Raw genomic sequence first — 22,376 nt, 5'->3', positions numbered from 1 at the left:
GTTGGTAGTTAACATACAATATAGTGCTCCTATATACCGTCTATCAACAGTATTTGTCTATACCTACCGTCGGTGGTTAACATGCAATATAGTCATCCTATATACTGTCTATCAACGTTATTTGTCTATACCTACCGTCGGTGGTTAACATGCCATACAGTTCTCCTATATATCGTCTTTCAACAGTATTTGTCTGTACCTACCGTCGGTGGTTAACATGCCATACAGTACTCCTATATACCGTATATCAACAGTATTTGTCTATACCTACCATCGGTGGTTAACAAGCATTACAGTACTCCTATATACCGTCTATCAATACTATTTTTCTCTACCTACCGTCGGTGGTTAACATATAATACAGTGCACCTATATACCGTCTATTATCAGTATTTTTCTAAACCTACCATAGGTGATTAATATGAAATATAGTGTTCCTATATACCGTCTATCAACACTATGTTTCTAACCTGTTTCTATACCCACCGTCTATGGTTAACATGCAATACAGTGCACCTATATACCGTATATCAACAGTATTTGTCTATACCTATCGTCGGTGGTTAACATGCAATATAGTCCTCCTATATACTGTCTATCAACAGTATTTAGTCTATACCTACCGTCGGTGGTTAACATGACATATAGTACTCCTATATACCGTATATCAACAGTACCTGTTTATACCTACCATCGGTGGTTAACAAGCAATACAGTACTCCTATATACCGTATATCAAAAGTATTTGTCTATACCTACCGTCGGTGGTTAACGTAAAATATAGTGCTGTCTATGAAAATTATGTGTCTATACATACTGTCGGTGGTTAACATACAATAAAGTGCTCCTATAAACCGTCTATCAACAGTTTTCATTTATACCTACCGTCGATGGTCAATATAACGTATCATATGGTCCGTATATAGTGCTCATATACACCGTCTGTCAAAAGTATCTGAATTTACCTACCGCCGGTGGTTAACATACAATATAGTGCTCCTATATACCGTCTATTAACAGTATTTCTTTATACCTACCGTCAGTGGTTAACGTAAAATATAGTGCTCCTTTATATACCGTCTTTCAATAGTATTTCTTTTTACCTACTGTCGGTGGTTAACATAGAATTTAGTGCTCCTATATACCGTCTATCAACCGTATTTGTCTATACCTACCGGCGGTTGTTATCAAAACAAACTATTTTCAATCGACAGTCCAAAGTTTCGTATCTATACTTCACTCTGAATGACTGATGACATTTATTTGACCAGTAACATTTCCTATTGTATTCATTATTTAGTTTTCTCCCTGAACTTGTCTGAAATATTTGCGGCTGTACTGATGGCAAACAACAATCAATCAATTTCTTAAATTACTTCTTAATCTAAATAATATATTATTTTTTAATCTAACCAGTAATATGTGATCGGTGAATGTACGTATGACAATTACGCCAATTTTGAAAAAGCATATTTTTTTCATTTGCACACATTGACATTTTTTAATTTGCGCCAAATTGATTCGAAAGGTTAGGTCTGATAAATTTAGATGATAAAATTAAACTTGTTTAACCAAACGCAGCAATTCAATGAACACAAGCTACAATATAGATAAATGTGTGTATAGACACATGTTGAGCTCATGGGTATCATCATTTAATCACACTTCTGGTACCCGAACATTTACTTTCATATATGGAACCGATGCCATAAAGAAAAAAACAGGCTTTAACTTATAAAAATTTTGATAAAAAAGGGGATGCTTTATTGTAGGGAAGATATCACAAGGTTGCAGTTCAACAGAAGTGTTGCATGACAATACTCAGTTAAAAAAGATTTGTGCATATGCAAATGTGCTTTTTATGTCAAACTGTTACAATCTTATTTTATAAAGTGCTACTTCAAGTGTGATGTACACTTGCAATAAACTTATCCTGCTTTCAATCCCCCTCCTCCTCCTCGTCACGTGTGAGCAAGTGGCAGGTGGCAAAAGGCCAGAAGGAATATTTTTGTTATTATATAAATAAATTCTATACATCTTATATGCCTCATGACTTGTGTTTACCTGTTAATTTGTGCAAATGAAGAAAATAAATTTGGCGCAAAGAAATAAAAAAAATAGGCGCTAATTAAGTGCAGATTGGCGCAAATGGAAAAAGCCGAAGCAAATATAATCTTTTCTCGTATCAAGATTTCAAGATTTTATTCATAACCTCAGACACATACTTGTGTACAAGAGGACAATAATATATACAACCATATTAAGATAATACATAGCGAGACAGGCGGGACAAACGAAACACAAATACATAGTATATATATTTTAAAAGACAATTGGTATAATTAGATTAAGTATTTTATGATTTTCTTCACGAAAATTGATAATTTCCTTTGAACTTGTACGTTACATATAGACAACAAGCCAGTGAATTTCTTCTTGCTTGGATTCATTACATAGTAATTTGGTACAAACTTTGATCTAAGAGCAGAAACATCAGCATTTTTACAGGTAAACAATATATGAAACTCATCCCCTATTCCCTCATTACATAATGTACATATTCTATTTTCCCTCGCGATCCCCGCCAATCTACCCGTCTCAATAGGTAACTTCAAATTCGAGCATCGAAGTTTAGATATGTAATATCTGTCCTTGGGTAATAATCGCAATAGATACGGTTCCAAACCAAACTCGAGTTTGAATTAATAAAGAATAGAATTCACCCCTATCAGATCAAATTGGTGTTTTCTTTCTTTTTTTCGTTCAGTTTCATCTAGTCTATTTGTTCATTTGACTCTGTCTCCATCACGACTAGGATGCATTTTAATTTATAATGTAAAGTCGTTCAGGTTTTTGTTTTATTATATAAAAAAAAGAAGATATAGCATGATTGCCAAATTAGACAACTCTCTAAAAGAGACAAAGTGACACCGGAATTAACTATTAAAAAAAACCTTTAACAGATCACGGTACGCTGACGGTACAGATGTCTGTAAATTCAGAAATTAATGCGAGGTTTTTATTATTGCGACAATAATTAAGACTCGCATTTTGAAGTATTGCGTTTGAATTAATCAGGATTTTTTCTTAATCGTTGTAATCAAAATCTCATTTCAGGCTATAATGTCACTCATCGCATTAAATATTTAACAATTGCACGCAACAAATTTCATTCAAAGACTATGAATTTGATGTATATTTGACAAGAGTAGCTAAAAATTCTATAATTAGTGTATTATTCTCCCAAGTTTATTTGAAAAGGTATAATTCCTCTATACAAATGGCAAAATCTTTCATAAAATATCCAGTAAGTTGGATAAACGTTTACCAAATCATCCCAATACAGTTTGATTTATATATTCACTTTGCTATTCCGTTCTTGCACAGTGATATAGTTCATTTTGCGTCATCCCATATTCCAGCAAAGGGAGATTATCTCAGCATCACCGTTACATTAGTAATAGCTCTCGTACATAAAATAGTTAGCTCGAACTGTATGATCCTGTGTGAATCTGATCTTTATATTAAAAGTGCATAAATGGTTCACATATGGGTCTTATTTAAACATTAAACAGTATCAAAACAATTAGTGCATTATAATATAACCAAATAGGCATGCAAAAAAGAATCAATAGGCAAAATATGCTTGTCTACCGTCTAATTCTAATTGCTAATATTTACTGTATATGACGTTGACACACGGTAATCACTCTCATGTTTTTATTTACATCGCTGTCAATCATCCGGTAAAGATGAATATTCATTACTACCCTCGGTAGTTAACGTCCCTCGATGGTTAACTTTAAGTGCCTACCTCTAAATCTTTCTATTCACTGTACACACAATTAAAATCCAACACACTTTAATCCAAACAAGACACCATTCTCGAATAGATACTAGGTAAGTCAGTAAAATATTAGTTATTTTAACCCATGAATTATTGTATTCTTTATTTTAAGCACCAAAACTAAAAGTGGAAAAAAATCAGAAAATTGTAGAAAAGTCCTACTAAAGGCATTTAAGTACCAGAAGATGACAACTGCTCCATTTATATATAAACCAAATAGGGACCATCGCCCACTGGATTTGAGGGAACCTGATAGTAGGTTTTATCTCAAACCTTTGAATAAACCCAAGTCTGAAATATGGTATTTGAAACAGTGTGTTAGAAGGAATATAATGGGGACAATTGTGAAAGATATGACATCAAAGTGTGATCTTCAGGGCCGTACGGTAAACCATTATTCGCGGGAAAACTTTTGGAACAACATCATTGAATGGAGGTAGCCATTTAACAGAAGTGGCAGATTTAGGGGAATGGAAAAGCATTAAAAGTGTCAAAAGTTATGTAACGCCATCAATTAAACAACAACGAAAGGCGTCAGCTACTATTTCAAGTATGCTTATCTCGTCTACAGAATCTAATACATCTATTTCAGAAGCTGATGAATCTGTCTTAGATAAACTAGCTCCTACATGTACATGAGCTATATGTACATCTACATCTAGTGAAATTTATTCAACAGTAGATATTCGTTCAACAGATACACAACTCCAGTCTGTACATACTACAGATCTTCCTTTAGCTGATGTTCCTCATGGAAACTCATCTGTTAACATAAATGAACAATCAATAGTGAACAACTTGAATATGCCAACATTTGACATGAGTAAAATCAATGGTATATTGTACGGGGAAAACATAAGTTGTGGAACATTTGAGGACGATTAAGAAACATCTGGCGCAGGGACACATAATCTAAAATAAAGCAGCAAGGACACAACTTGAACACTTTAGAAAAGCTGGCGCTAAATCGAGTTTTATGGAGGGAGTTCGTCAATGGCCAATGCTTATCAGAGGAGCAAAGGGCCTAAGGCTAAGTGAGTGTGTGATTCATATCATTGTCAGTCAGTATTGGAAATATTGGCCTTATATTCACATCTGATGTATGTTAAACAGCATTCAGAACAAGTCTGTATTTAAAAGTTGGATTATTTAATAAAAGTGTTATGAACTGACTGTAACGGGTTGAGGGCCAATACAGCTGACCGAGAATCTATACCAGTGCCAATACAGAAACAGCTAGTTAATAACACTATATTAATTTATTTATTTCATGGCAGTGCTTTTGGTTTCGAGATATAAACAAAACCCGCATCCTCCCTCTATATATGTGCATTTAAAAAACCGATATGTTGACTGAGAACTTCGTGGACGTCATACTATGGTAATTATTGTGTTTGCCATGAGCATCTAAAATTATTAGATTACTACGACTGTTTAGGAAAATTAAAGAAGCACTCAAACAGCAAAGTAGAACTAATTAAACCACAAATAAAGTAAAGTATTGATTGGAGACTGCGATGCCATGTACGTAAAAATACCCTTGAAACATTTCCAAGTTTCGGACAAGTCAAAACTTCTGCAAAATTCTCTATGTGCATACGGCCTTCGAAAATGAGCAAAACCAATATATTGTATTATAATAGTATGATATTATTACGTAAGTATTTCTGTATTGGCCTTGTTATTGGTCCGAGGCTTGCTGTATTGGCCTGAGGCGAAGCCGAAGGACAATACAGCTGGCCGAGGACCAATAACAAGGCCAATACAGAAATACACGTAATAATATCTTTATTAATTAACTACAGTGTTACAATATTTTTTTAATTTCATTTCAAAAGAGATAAATATTTTTACCTTGAAGTGGAACTATCCAAATCTCTGTTTGTTTCTTTTTATTAGATGCAGGGCCAGGTGTCTTCAGCATTTTCTCATCTGATGAATTTTTCTACCCTTTTCAGTCACTATAAAGTGTTACAACTTAAATTTAGACGCAACACATAAATAGTAATTGGAAAGGTACTGCCATTGCATGTGTTATGCAGAAACTAATTTAAAATCGATGTGTACAATCGTGAAATTATGAGGTCGTCAAGAAATGAACTTTGTGATAATCTACTCGTTCCCCAAACCTGAAATAGTTCTATCGTCTGCTTTCAAAATACCTTTTAAATAAATGTGACCGTCTTTCGCCTGAAATGTATGCCATACTGACATTTTCAGCATGTTTAAGATCGCTAAATGACAACTGCGTCTTCAAAACAACTGTTTACTTTCAGTTTGTGTTTATCGTGACTTTCGATGTAAAATCTAGAGACGTTCCGAATTCCTGCACTTGTGTCAACTCGGCCAATATAGTATAACTCGGCCAATACAGAAAAAAATCTGTATTGGCCGAGTTATTCTGTATTGGCCTAGTTTACACATTATATTGCATAGGCAGTTTTCATCATAGTAAGTCCAATAACAGTGTAGTTAATTAATAATTAGCTATAAAAGGCTCTGACAATACAAAATATGACACAATTCAAATAAAACAAACTAGTTGCTTTGTTCTAATTCTTTAAGAATATGATTTTTGTCAAGTCTAGGTGGTCTAGCGCGCAAGCCATAGTGCAAGGCGAATTTGTACAACGATATTTCAGTAGTACGAGTTCGAATCCCGGCCTGTGAACAACAAAAAAATGCGTACAGATCTAACATTGTTGGACTGTTGTTTTAGACGAATTGTATATACATAATGTGTTTTCAGCCTTGTGATCCAATGGATAAAATCTGTTATAGAGTCGTCACTGGTATAGACGTACTTATAGTATAAGTATTTCTGAGATTGTATCTTGCATTAATTTGTAGGATCCTTTACACTAGACAATTCATCTGATTTGTAACAATTCTATCTTCATGGATTATATATCAATTACTATGTTGCGACGCTGGATTTAAACTTACGAGGAAAGGTTACACCCGGCAACCGAAAGTATTATTATTTGTAGAGTCTAAGCGGTCGAGTGGTGATCCGATTGATAAAATCTGTTCTAATGTCGTCACTGGTTCAGACGTGCGATTGCGTAGAAACACATTTCCAATAAACAGCACTGGTTTAATATTTCAAATTTGACAACGATAGAGTATTTAAAACAGATGTTGCGTAACAAATAAACAACCCAATATAGCAGTTTGATAATGGTTCAAACAATATATATAATGAATTATGAATAAGATTAAATAATTGAACGTGACTGCGTATTTGTACATCCCTCCCAAATGAACTAAATTTTGCAATTTAAATTGGTTCAATAAAAAAATTCTTAAAACTGTAAGAGTCCGGTACGGGAGACTGAGTTACTAGAAAAAAAACAAATAATGGCAGGAAAATCAGTGACTGATTCTATGTTTTTTTCATGTATGCATATCCTCTGAGGAAACTTTCCTTTGCTTTTTCATCCAAAACCTTTCCCAGCAAGTCTACAGCTTTCGGCCCTTGGTTAACCCACGTTGTGGTCTAAGATTGTGATGGTCAGGTTTTTTTATATCAGCTTGGGTGTGCCTTACATGTGTCACTTCGATGACCATTCATGCGTTTGTTAAATGGCTGCTCTCTATCGCCAACTAACTGCATGCCACATTGATACTGAAGATGGTATACAACATTATGGGTACATAGTGTACATAGGCCCAGTGGAGTGGCATGTTAATGATTTAGTATTCAGTATTTGTTGACAGGAGACTTCAGCTCTCACAAATTAGTCTTTCAGACTTGCTGGTCTCCGGTAATCTAATTAAGACAAGAGGTTTGTGAAAGATCTCCGATAAATTTAGGTGCTTGGCAATAATTTACAAATTGGCGCGGAACAAAAGCGAAAGGTTAGAAGGGCGGAATTGTATGTTAAAACAAACGGAACTATTTTGCGGCGCCTCTATTGTTTGTTTTGAATAAGTCATTGTGGCTGTTATTGTTAGCACGCGCAAACCCTTTATCTATGTCTATTGTTTGGTTAAAAATCGCAAATTTCCTGTAACTGTTTAGTGACATACTCCTCAGAGGAGCAAATCCGCTTACTCTGAGAGTTTGACTACGGGATACTCTTTGTTCAATGTTTTGGTTGACAGTTTATCTCAAGGTTTACAGCAGTGGTCTCATCGAAATTTCATCATCGCTGTCCAGTTTACTTAAATGTAACGTTAATCATTAACGGCGAAATTGATGCATTTCAGAACCAGAGTAATAAAATTGAGAACCGAAATTGGGAATGTGTCAAAGAGACAACAACCCGACCATAGAACAGACAACAGCCGAAGGCCACCAATTGGTCTTAAATGCAGCGAGATTTTTCTGCACCCGGAGGCGTCCTTCAGCTGGCCCTAAAACAAATATGTAAGCAGCTGGACTAAACATTCGGTAGTTGGTTGTAACGTGTTGCGCGAGTCCCATATTTCCTTACACGATTGCATTTCGTCATCATATATGTCCATTGAACGCCAAGAAAATAACAATGATCAAACTTAGGGGGTCACAACTTGTCATATGATATTCTATTGTTTATTCCACTCCAATTCATATACGGTTTTTGTTGAAGGTTTTCAAGGTTTTCGTTCAAGGGTTATGGTTCTTTATCCTTCCATTTTTTATTGCAAATTTTCACGTTTGATGCTGAAAAAATTTATTTCAAACTTAAAACGTGTTCTGTATAATTTTTGACGATTTTAACTGTATCGTTCTAGAGTTATTGAACTTTAATCGACAAAAAATTGAAAACACAAGTTGCTCAGTGCCAGTGTAATTTCGAATGAGGTAAATAGCTCTATATTTCAATACTTTGATATACATTTCAATATAACGATAGCTAGAGCGGGCATTGTATGTCCTGGTGAATTTTATTTATGAATTGTAAAACATTTATTCTGTTTCACATGTCAATGTGACGGAGTGTTTTTAAAATAAAGCATATATTATATACATAATTCTAATTTTAAACCATTAATTTCTTAACTGCTTTTCTAATGAAACAGTTGTCACTGGACATTTAACAAACAATATTCAATCAATTTATTTCAGGATGAATAGGAGTAAAAATTTTCATAATGAGAATTAGTCAGAATTCAAATGCAATAAAGGATGACATTTTGTAAATGTAAAAAAAAAATAACCGTTGGTTGTGCGATACTGTGGAAATATGTGAAATATATTAAAATTTTCACATTTACATAATTTAATCAAATCACAACGTAGAAAACATTAAATTCATAGTGCTTGGCCAAATTTTTGAATAAATGACAAATCTTATTCCTGACATTATTTGTTGATTGCTTTTCCATCTCTCAAATGTCATCATCACTGATTTGATTTCCGCCTTCTAACCTTTCATTAAAGTATTAACTGATTTTGATAATGTTCTCTAAAATTTCAGCATATTATTCATTTTCAAATATTTTTCTTTAATTCGGTCTGAAAAATCCGTAAAGCACTTTTACAGTGAAGCAAGTTACATTGTATTTTAATGGAATTGATTTATTTTTACTGAAAACCATTGAAATATATAAGTCGTGTATAAATAGAAACGCTATAAATATTTAAAATTAAAATCTGATACGACATTTGCAATATCAACGTTCCCTTTAGAATTATTGGTAAACCGTGTGATAATGAGTAAAGTAAAATGTAATTTATACTAGTAATCAAATAAATGTTGTGTTTATTATGGAATTCATATGCAAACTAGTACTAGTATCAAATTTCAACAATTCTCCAAATCGTTAATAGTTCCGAAGCTATCCCAGCTGTCTCTTGATCTAAGTGATAATTACGAAAGACATCTCAGAAAGGGAATCAACAATTTTTCACGTTTGATGTGATGTGATTGGATTTCCAGGTAAATGGTATAATTTCCTGAGTTTGAGAATATTATTGGTCAGTTGCGTTCTATTGATTGACGTCAGCTATATCGGGTATATCGGGAACTAGTATGTTTATTCATTATACACATGTGTCAATATAAAATCAATAAACAATCAACAAAAGAAGCAATGTTTTCAGTGATGTATTGAGATTGGCTGTGCTCACTGGGTTACTTCCCTTAACTGTTGATCAATCTTAAAACCATTTGTTGCTGCTGCGGAATGGAATAATTATTACTGTCGCATGCACGAGCGTGTTTAGGAATACAAATTATTTTTTTTCCCGAAATGAGGAAGTTAAATGGAAGCCGGCCGAGACCACAATCATTATATGATGACCAAGACGATGAAAAATTGGATCTTAAAATTGACAGCATTGCTCCTAAAAAGAAAACACCAACGTTTGTTTATGTTTTGACATTTTTCTCTGCTCTTGGTGGATTTTTGTTTGGATATGACACCGGCGTAATCTCTGGTGCTATGATGCTCCTCCGTAACGAGTTTCTCCTATCATCTGTTTGGCAAGCACTAATAGTTAGTGTTACTGTCGCCGCTGCAGCTGTTTTTGCCTTAATAGGGGGATGTTTAAATGATCGTGCAGGACGTCGTCCGGTTATAATGTCCGCAAGTATTATTTTCACTATTGGTGCGCTATGTATGGGTATAGCTAGAGACCGATACCTTCTCCTGGCAGGGCGTGTTGTGGTTGGAGCAGGAATAGGTAAGCTAAGTTTTTTTTATAAGATTATAGAACCTATGGTATGCTATAGCCTGGTCACCATGTTCATACTAAATGATTTACTGTGCCAATATCAATTTTATTAGTCATTGTTACCGTAATGGTCTTTGACACTCTATGAACAAATTACAATCTAGAAAGAGACATAGTTTACAATATTTTCAACTTTTGCTTTTAAGTGTATCATTTTTATGTTCTTTTATTTTCTTTTATTTTAAAATATATATCTATGTACGTCGTCTCTTGAACGTAGTTTAATTAAACACAAGGCGTGATTTTGAAACAACATATCAAATATTATCATCGTTCATTTGAAGAAAAAAAAAAGATGGCAACATAATTAAGCTCCAAGTCGTGAGCAGATTTCGAGGATAGTATAAAATTTTGGATCGAAATGTGACAAAAAATTGTCGATGATTGTTAAAATGTGTTACATAAAGATTCCTCCTATTAGATTCAAACATGAAATATCAAACTGGTTTACCATGCTAAACAAAAATGTTATCTCAAATAAAATTATCTGTAAAGTTATACTTGCTTTGCATTCCTTTAAGAAATACATTCTTGCAACATGACCAATATCGTTATATAATTAGGCTTACAAAATTGAAATCTCTCTTCCATTTACACATTTGGCTTTTTAAAAGTGTGTTAAACTTTGTAACAATCCTATACAATACAAACATGTAGAACTAAATTAATTACCGGTTATTTGCAACTAAAGCTTTCATTACTTCAGCATCACTACAAAACAATGCGTTTTACCTTTTATGTCTATTGATTATTTGCATAGTTTTATTTCCTTTTCTGGTTAAAAGTGCTCAAATTGTTTGTTTTTCATTTCAATATCACATTTCTGTTCAGACATATCGAAATTTCTCGTAAATTGACAGCTGTTGAAATAATTAATCTAGGTTTAATTAACACTTAGATTTCACAGAACAACAAGATGGATCTATGTATAAAGTATTGTTGTTCTATTTTTAGTTATATAGCTTTCAATTAATTGTTACATAATTTAGTTTATTCATAACCTTCTTGTATTTTTTGTTAAAAATCTGTAATAAACAGTTCTTATTCGGGGAAAATATTTATCTGGTACACCACTAATTTAATAATATCACTTGTGGACTACAGGAGTTTTTTGTTCAAAATCTGTAAAAAAAAAAAGATGTTATTCGAGAAAAATATCTGGTTTACCACCAATTTGATAATATTACTGGTGACCTATAGGAGTTTTAAATTGGTTGATTAATTGGGGTCTTTATTTACGCTGCCTTAAGACAAAAAAAGCTATACATGTATCTCGCCTATTCAGTAGTCAGTTATCTGGCAGCAAATTTGAGTTGTTCTTTTTTTTTTTTTGCTGTATTTAGGCCCCTTAAGTTCAAATTGATTTTCCTCTAAGTTTAGTATTTATGTGATTTTACTTTTTTCCATCAAAAGTTTTACTATTTATACTGGCCTTTTACACCTGTCCAGTCTGTCTTTAAAAAACATGATCAATATTTGCTTGGAACTTCTTGATAGTATAGTTCCTTATGTATTTTTTTTACTCAGGCTTTTAAATGATTGAATTGGAGATTTATTTTGTTGTTTACGATAACAGATCAGCATCTATGTCATTCCTGGAAATGGAAAAAGAAACTAATAGCGTGACATTATTAATCATTAAATTTTAATGTGAACATTTATCAATTTGTAAATTTATCGATGTGTTCTTATTTCACAAACTGATTTTGTACGAAGATGCAAGTTTTTAACTGTTTAATACAAAGGCGACATTCTACTATTAACATATGGTTCATCCAGTGACCAATTTTAATCTCATCATATTGTGCACAACAACCAAAATCAATAAATTTAAAACACGATAATTGAATTTCAAATCAATAATTTTTAAAGACAATAACTGCTATTTTAAATCAATAATGTACATGACAATGCTATTAGATTTAAAGGACATAAATAATAGAAAAATCAGTATGATTAATTATACAACAAATATCTCGGAGAGTAAAAGAGCAGATTTGGTAACTCTCGAAACATTGTTTTTCTAGGCGTAACAGTCCTCTTCTATTCGAGCGTTAACAATGTTTTCTTTATGAACCAATCTGCTTTATTACCCTCTCAGCTATGTAATATAACTTCATTTGCTCTAAATAAAAGACATCCATATATAAACCAGAAAGTAATGGCTAACGTTACAATTATTAAAAACTGAGGTCTCTTTAAATGTAACTACTCTTTGGAACAACGTTTCGATAATAATGAGATGGATATACTAGAAGAAAATTAATTGACCATGAAAAGTAAAATGATCATGTGTAGGTTTATTTGAAGAAAAGAAAACGCAAACTTCATTAAGCAATTTACATACGTACGCAAAAGAGCCTGTTAGGAGTTCCATCAAAACATTTTTACCATTTATAGTGACCTTTTACACCGGTATGTCTTTAAAAAATCATGATCAATATTTGCTTGGAACTTCTTGATATTACGTGCTAATAATAGTACAGTAACTCTTCTTTTCATTGTTTGTTCGTATTCGAAGAAACTTTCTGAACGGCATGTTTAATACAAAGTAATTACCAGTAAGAATGTAGAAATGCACTTTGGCAGTAAATTTTCTACGGAAGACTTCTTTTATTGCTGAATAATTCAATGTAAAGAAAGCTGTTATAAGATTGTGTCGTATTGTGATTGAATGAATATTGATCGGACAATTTTCTTAGGAAAATGATCAAGTATACGATTTGTTGTCAGCGTGCAAGCTTTTCCAATACTTTCTTTGAACTATTACTGTATTGTACCTGTCAACATGAAAAATAAAGTCAACTGGCTCAATTATCATAATGAACAATTTACTTAAATTAAACAGTTCCCAATACATGCATTTAGATTCATCAAGTCGTCGACTGACTCTTTCTTGATTGGAGTCTTGCTGAAAATTATCTGATAAAACAGTAAACGAGTTTAAGGCAATATCAACTGTTGAAAATTACGTTTGATTCAAGGAAGGCTTATGCTTTTTCTATTATTCATGTTCCTGTAGCTGACATTGATTAACAGACTATTATTCCAACAGAGTTAGCCGACATTTTCATAGAAATTGATGATTTTATAGCAATCACAAATTCATTATTATATAGCTGAATCTAATATCTTTTTTCAATCTAATTAATGCAATTCAAAATTTCTGCTGATATTTATGATAATTAATGATTTGCTCGATGTATATGACACTTTTTAAAGCTATTTACATACTAATGATAAATACGAATAAGAGTTATGGGTTGGACTTAAAAGAGAAAGAAGTCTAACAATATATTTATAGACAAAAGTCAGATGAAGCTTCTTTTTTATAAGAACTACAAATTAAAATACTGACATTACTGAAACAGCCACACTCATATTTGTCCGAGGTGAAACAAGTGTCTGGCTTTATCATTTTTAATCAGTTGTATAACAAAAGTGAAGAGAAAATTCACAACAGAAATTGGCCGAAAGAGCACTTACAATGCAGCAGAATTATATCATAAAACAAAAAAGTAGTTTTCCTCAACAAGAAGCTGACTATGATGCACCAAAGGGACAACCAAAAACCATACATCGAAGACTAAACGACAACGCCATAGCAAAGACTAGTTCCCCCTCCCCCCAAAAAAAACCCTACCGAAGACACCAGACCACGAAACACATCATGAAAACTAAATACAAAGCAACACTTACCGCAACTTAACTAGACAAATAGCGTCACATACATTGTGTAGTTTGGGCAAAATTTTGACAATTAAAAACATTCTAAATGAAGAATCGGTCAAAGAAAGTTGTTGGGTGAATTCAGTGTTCATATCCGGTCAAATCTATAATATTCCGTAAGATTAAGAATGGAAACGAGAATGTGTCAGAAAGACAGCAGACCAACCAAAGAACAGAAAACAGCCCCAGGCCACAAATGGGTCTTCAACAAAACGAGAAAATTTCGCACCCTGAGACAAGATATGTATTATACAGTGTTCGTTGAATAGTTTGTTAAATTATTAACGATGAAGGATTTTTTTGTGACATTCAGCAAATAACATATTTGTCACATTATAGAAACGTTAAATGCTCTTCAACTTTGTACTTGTTTGGCTTTATGAATAGTTTGATATGAGCATCACTGATGAGTCTTATGTAGACGAAACGCGCGTCTGGCGTACTAAATTATAATCATTGTACCTTTGATAACTATTAATGACAGTTGATATATTTTTGTGTTATATGATCAGAAACAATGTTATATGTCAATTGTACGATTTTTTTTCACTGCTTAGATCCACGTTTTTATAACAATGGGTAAATTAATTTCCATGCCACTTAAAACACTGAATGTAAATGTAAGACAAACAAAATATTTCGAATATTCTCATAATTGGATTTTTCTCCAAAACCTATATTAAATGTATTTTACAGATAAATGATTACAAACTGCAATAACAACAATGAACAATGATGGGAAACATTATTTTGAAATACATATTATAGATAAGCAACAAATATAGAATCTAGAAAAAAAAACTGCATTATATTTAGAAGCACCGTTTACTTCCATATTGTGTACCATTCATTTGAAAGGATCAAGATAAAATCCAAAGAAAGAAAGTTCCGTAATCTCTCCACTGGAAAATCCCATTGATTTTGGAATCATATTATACAGAAACCATTTGTATGTCAATACGTTATTGGGATATAGATCTTCTATTACCATTCATATATTTTGTGATATAAACGTTTCCTGTCCTTTTGAACTATAATTCTTATTCCAATATTGTGATTATTTTCATAGCTATATGTCAATTTCTTTTCCCGACGAAGTAAATGATTGATACTGATAGTAAATGTTTGAAATATTACCAATCTTTTTCTTTGAATTACTTTCCGGAACTTAACTTGTATTGGAATTGAAAAAAAGTTAAGATTAGATTATACAAGTTTAATGCTGTGTCTTTATTCAATATTCATTCATTTGAAATATTTGCCCTCGGATATTAAGCAACCAATTATCTCTTCGATAGAGATATAACTTTGTTATTAAAATAAATTTGTAAAATGTTAACAAACACCATTAGAATTTTAAATTAATAAAGAATGGTCGACAAAACTACAAATTACAAAAAGTGAAAGCGTAATTGAGTCTTCTACAAAGAAAATAAAAAGGAGGTTCGGGCATTTGTCAATGAGACAGCACCCCGACAACACAAAAACATCTTAGGTTAAGTCAATATACGGTTTCAACAGTAGACACGTCACGTCTATACAATATGTTGAGCAATACATATCTTGTTTGATTTTAATGTGAATAAATTCAAGAAAGCATTTGTGACTTCAGTACACAAGTTCAAAATGAAGAACTCTTTTTAACCTTCTCATTCATGTCCTTATTTATTCAAATCGGGAATGGTAGTCTCAGTTCAATAGTTATTGATATATATTTTATGATAATATGATACTAAACCCCTAACGGGAGGGATTGTGTCTGATATTCATATGATGAAGACATAATCTTTCAATCAGTTTAATTGAGGTCTGGCATGTCAGTTAACTGCTAGTAGTCTGTTGTTATTTATGTATTATTGTCATTTTGTTTATTTTCTTTTGTTATATCTTCTGACATCGGACTCGGACTTCTCTTGAACTGAATTTTAATGAGTTTATAGTTATGCGTTTACTTTTCTACATTGGCTAGAGGTATAGAAGGAGGGTTGAGATCTCATAAACATGTTTGACCCCGCCACAATTTTGCGCCTGTCCCAAGTCAGGAGCCTCTGGCCTTTGTAAGTCTTGCATGATTTTTAGCTCACCTGGCCTAAAGGGCCAAGTGAGCTTTTCCCATCACTTGGCATCCGTCGTCGTTAACTTTTACAAAAATCTTCTCTGAAACTACCGGGTCAAATTTAACCAAACTTGGCCACAATCATCACTAGGGTATCTAGTTTAAAAAGTGTGTCCGGTGACCTGGCCAACCAACCAAGATGGCCGTAATTGCTAAAAATTGAACATAGGGGTAAAATGTAGATTTTGGCTTATAACTCTGAAACCAAAGCATTTAGAGCAAATTTGACAATGGGTCTAATTGTTTATCAAGATAATATCTATCTGCCCTGAAATTTTCAGGTGAATTGAACAACTGGTTGTTAGGTTGCTGCCTCCCCAATTGGTAATTTTTAAAGAAATTTTGCCGTTTTTGATTATTATCTTGAATACTATTATAGATAGAGATAAACTGTAAACAGCAATAATGTTCAGCAAAGTAAGATCTACAAACAAATCAACATGACCAAAATGGTCATTTGACCCCTCAAGGAGTTATTGTCTATTTATATTAAATTTTTAACAATTTTCATTAATTTGGTAAATTTTTGTAAATTTTTACAAAATATTTTTCTCTGTGTATCTAAAGGGCCAAGTTAATTATAGATAGATAAATTGTAAGTAGCAAGAATGTTCAGTAAAGTAAGATTTACAAACACATCACCATCACCAAATCACAATTTTGTCATGAATCCATCAGTGTCCTTTGTTTAATATGCACATAGACCAAGGTGAGCGACACAGGCCTCTAGTTAATTTTAGTTTCTTGTGTATAATTCGGAGTTTAGTATGACGTTCATTATCAGTGAACTAGTAAACATCTTTTTTAAGGGGCCAGCTGAAGGACGCCTCCGGGTGCGGGAGTGTGTCGCTACATTGAAGACCCATTGGTGGCCTTCGGCTGTATTCTGCTCTATCGTCGGGTTGTTGTCGCTTTGACACATTCCCATTTCCTTTCTCAATTTTATCAATTCAATAGTACTTAACTTACGACGCAAATCCAGTTTTAACAGCGGAAAGGTGAATCTAAATTGCTTTTGAGTTAAGTTCAATAAAATGAATTTCAATATTAATAAGCGATTCCCCAACAGGATGTAAAATTATCAACCAGGGTGAGTTGCTGGCATTTGAAGACATTATTATTTTTTAGTATACATGTCATTGTAAGAGGGTTTGGTTAGGATTTACAGAATAGAGAATAAAAAGCGTATACTAAAGAAAAGTAGACAGAAAACAAATTAGTGAAATCCGGGGTTCTCAAATATTTTTTTTTAAGAATAAGGGCCAAAATAGTGAAAAAAGGTCCAAAACATTTAAGATAAGGCATTCAAGATCAAACCCCTCATGAATCTATGATAGCTTAGTTTATTTTTTTCAATCATCAACTGCTAAATCAGAAAGAGGACACCAACATCAACAAATCAAATTGAGTTGATCTCAATTTAGACTGAAGACTCATATTACAGAATGATCTATATGTTTTACTGAAAGTTCATGTAACAGTTGTATTCATAGAACTGTGTATGCACTTTTGCATTGTGAATTAAAATTGTAATCAATTTAGACGACCTAGAAGTGCCACAACAATGAAAAGATTGAAAATCATGTCTCCATTGAAATGGATCAATCACTTATCCTTGAAATTTATTTTAAAAAGAACAATACGAATGATGGTAGAAAGCAAGCTTTTAAATACTATTATTATCGTAAAATAATTCTGTGATATTAATTATATTTAGACTAATCATACAAAAAGCTGTAAATGCGAATCCTCTAGGACCTGAAAGAGCAATACAATGTTAATGAATTTTCCATCACTATTCCGGAACTTGGTGTGTCGTATCAACTTCTACTGCAAATTATCTATAATTGAAAAACACGGATGTGAAACAAGGAGCAGCACGGCTGAATAATGCATGTACAATAAACCCAAAAACGAATTCTTTGAACTAAACTAGTGTAACATGTTAGTTTAGGATTGTGAAGAGGTCAACGTATATGAATAAAGTTAGCATAGGCTTCGTCATAAAACTGTTCTGTCTTGGCCTGAAGCAACCAATAATGAAAACACTTCCTGCTAAAATTGTATTTAAAAAAACATTATTAATAATAAAATTAACGGTACCAATTTTCTTGCACCAGATGCGCATTTCGACAATACATGTCTCTTCAGTGATGCTCGTGGCCAAAATATTTGAAATCCAAAACTTATATAAAAAATGAAGAGCTATAATCCAAAAGGTCCAAAAAGTATAGCCAAATCCGTGAAAGGAATCAGAGCTTTCCGATAACCATTGTCACCTCCGTTTGGTTGATAATTACAACCTGTCAGCTCTTTGTCGTTTTTTAATAATCAAGTTCACCACGTGACAAGATGACGATATCGCTTATTCCTTTAAATGGGCACTAGCTAAGAGATATAAAAAAAAATCAAAATATGATTTATTTTTTGATCAATCATTAATGAAAGTTAAATAGTGAAATACTTATTTGCTTTTAGCGGCCACTATGGTTCAATTTTGTCAAATTAGGCCAAGAAACATTGATGATGAATTATTCACTTGCAAGTTAACAAATTCGACCTCATTGAATCCGTATTCATGTGAACTTCTATTTAACCACTTAGCAGAATTAGCTAGAGATTGATAACGCATGCATTGTGCGTGTTGAGTTATTCAAAGGAAATGATTGTCAATATTGAAAGTGAAACAAAGGCAAATCATTTGATTGATGATTCGACCCACAAAACATCATTCCCATACAGGTAGAAACGATAATTAACATATAATTCTAATCTAAAATATGAAATTAACCTAGAAAAATCCAATTGCACGAGTCCACTTTCTATTTCTATCTATATTTATGTTTATATGACCATTGTAGGTTTTCGGAGGTCAACTAGAAGGTAATTAGATGGCGTCGAGACTAAAATGCACAAATAGGCTTATATAATACCGGTTTTATTGTTGTCTGATGCAGTACAAAGTGATGGCATAATTTCATACTTACAAATGGAAATTCTTCCTATATATATATATTGATTAATCTCATACAAAGAGTTTATACAATAAACAATTGTGACAGAAATCAATCAACTTCTAACATATTATGCTTCAGAACATGCTTAGCACTTTCCCTTCTAAAATTTTGAACTTTAAGTATGTGTATACTTAGAACACACGTGCTTACAAACTATATTAAATGGCACGGAAAGATTATTAATTTTTCTAAGATTTGTTTTACCCAGATGTTAATGGTATGGCATTTCTATTGTAGAAAGATATTTCCTTGATGTAAAACACCTGAGTGAATGGAGTCTTTAATCAGATTTTAGTCATACGCTTGTCAAATGTGATGAACTAAATTTGTTTTAAAATCAATTTCGGGGCTATTTTCGTCTAATAATTTATAAACAACAATAGTTTAAAAGTCATTCTTTTCCCTTAGACTACAGTTTAATTTATCACGAAACACTTTTGTTCTACTCTAAGGATTCAAAGAGTGTCAAATGAACTAGTTCAAGCCGTGTTCTGTCTAGATATAGTACATTGACGCAAGGATGATTTTACACTTACAAGTATTATAGTTGATTAAAAATGTATATCCTTTAAAAGACTAAGAAATTAATCTTTACTTATTATATCGTTTATTCTATTGGTTAACTCGGACGAAAAATATACAATTAACGTTTTCTATGTACAATTATTCAAATGCTATGGCATACTTTTAACGCAATTTCCTCCAATATCATGCACAGTACATTGATAAATTTAAAGTTAATTCTATAAAAGCAGCTAATTTATCTACCGTGAAACCCTTATTGGCTTAATAATGAATGAAAATCCCAAATGTAAAATGGCATTTCTAAGTTCCCTTGACAAGTTACATGTTCTGAAATATCTAACTATTAATCATAAATATCTGGAGGAGACCACTACAGAATTATACTATTAAGTGTTTGTTGTAGGTGTTGGTCTGAAATTAGATTCCTCTGAGTCTTTTTGATTATTATTATTTTAAAATAAGGACTTGATAATTATTATCTTGACAGAATACATATATAAAGAGAGAGCCGTTCCTTGGTTTTTAAGAATTGATAATGATATCAATAGTATCTGGGCAAAGTTAAACACGGCATGTAAACAAAATGATTGCAAATCTAGTTTGGTTAAACGATGTATAATGAAAATGACATATAACAAATAAAGGCAACAGTCGTATACCGCTGTTCAAACTCATAAATCCATGGACAAAAAACAAAATCGGGGTAACAAACTAAAACTGAGGGAAACGCATAAACGCATTAAATATAAGAGGAAAACAACGACACAACACTGCAATGTAACACACACAGAAACGGACCAAGCATCAGACAAAATCCCACGAGAAAAACAAATATAACATCAAAACCAAATACATGAATTTGGGATAGACAAGTACCGTGACACGTCTTATCGCAATGTGAATTTACACTCAAAATTAAGAGAAAACAAACGACGCAACGTTAAAATGTAACACACACAGAAACGAACTATAATATAACAATGGCCATATTCCTGACTTGGTACAGGACATTTTTAAAGAAAAAAAAATGGCGGGTTGAACCTGGTTTTGTGGCATGCCAAACCTCCCCTTTTATAGCCATGTGAAATATAACATTAAAATGACAACTCAACACCACAGGACTACAATATAAATAAATTGGAGAATACAATTGACAAAGAAACACACGAACAACAGCCAACAAAAGGCAACAAGTTGAAAATTTTAATACGCCAGAAGTGCATTTTATCCACACAAGATCTACTAGTGATGCCCAGATAACAAAAGTGTTGCGTCCGAAGCGCTTGTCTGGTCTTTCATCAGGAACGCTCCGAACCATAAACAAAAAATCAAGAATGTATAAATGTTTAAAAAACGGATTTGTTTTATATTCTGAATTTTATTTGACCTAAGTAAAACGTTTCCTGCAGTTGAGCCGTGCTCATGTTCTAATTTCGGCGGACAATAGATGTTTAATTTCGCATTGCTTGCTGATTTAAACTCAGTCAAATATTCAATCTAACATTAGCGTACTGCATTTAACAGTTTCGCTTTCCATGATAACAGCTCATTTTATTTTTTTTAAAATAAGATATTGTTAAGCTGTGTTAACAACATTTACGACAGCTTAAAACAATTAATCTAATATTATCCTTATAAAACTGTATAGTATTTATATCAACGATATAAATTATTTTTTAATGCCAAAAAAGGAAAATTCACCAATGGCAAATCACGTTAAGAAGGATTAGTTTATGGCTAATTGCTCCAAGTGACAATCCATAATGGGTACTATTCGAGCACTATGGCTAATTACTTTTTACTTGTTTTTTCTATAGACTAATTAAGATGGACATTGTATGTTGTGGGAGGTAGGTCTAAAAACATTAGTTATATTTCTATCGAACTGCATCACCAAATAAGATTTTCAGACCCTGTGAGCTGTGATTTAGTGGAGCGTCAAACACGTCAGCGTAATGATTTGTTCTGTCCGTTGTATGTCGATATAAAAAAAAAATCATCACCATCAACTTAATCCGTGTTCTATTTTTACAATCGCGTGTAATTAAAAAAAAACGTGCAATTAACTGGCTAGCCTTTAAAAAAAAGATTGATTACTACTTCTGTGAAGAAGAATACTTAAATTATGTTTGTTTTGTACCTGTATAACAAGCATATAATTGATTTATTTACAGTTCATTGTTTGAATGTCAATATCATTTGAAATTACATTTTTCTAGCTCCAATTTTGATTATATTCATAATTAGTGACTGAAGTTAAAACTGTTCTCAATGTCTTTGTACTTTTTTTATATTAGAATATTAATGGTAAGATTCTTTCGTATATCATACTGTAAACAAACTTATTTTCGCAAATACTTTATTTCGCCTTTTACCCTTTCTAGTATAATTCGCGGCTATTTAATTTCGCGATTTTTCATTTTACTTGATGTAGTTTAATGAAGAAATATCCAAATTTAACATATTCGCGACAATTTA

General features: G+C 32.5%; 1 protein-coding gene across 1 annotated transcript in view; it reads left to right on the top strand.

The window, feature by feature from the left end:
• Positions 1-9,593: 9,593 nt before the first annotated feature.
• LOC143075154 (proton myo-inositol cotransporter-like) overlaps positions 9,594-22,376 on the top strand; it is a 70,049-nt gene continuing 57,266 nt past the window's right edge. Inside the window, exon 1 of the mRNA XM_076250479.1 lies at positions 9,594-10,460. Coding sequence (XP_076106594.1) covers positions 10,028-10,460 — 433 coding nt within the window. The 5' untranslated portion in view covers positions 9,594-10,027. The remainder of the gene's footprint in view (positions 10,461-22,376) is intronic.

This window comes from Mytilus galloprovincialis, chromosome 1 (assembly GCF_965363235.1).
Source record: "Mytilus galloprovincialis chromosome 1, xbMytGall1.hap1.1, whole genome shotgun sequence".
Lineage (NCBI taxonomy): Eukaryota > Metazoa > Mollusca > Bivalvia > Mytilida > Mytilidae > Mytilus > Mytilus galloprovincialis.
The sequence above is the reverse complement of the archived record's forward strand: the minus strand, read 5'-3'. Positions and strand labels throughout refer to the sequence as shown.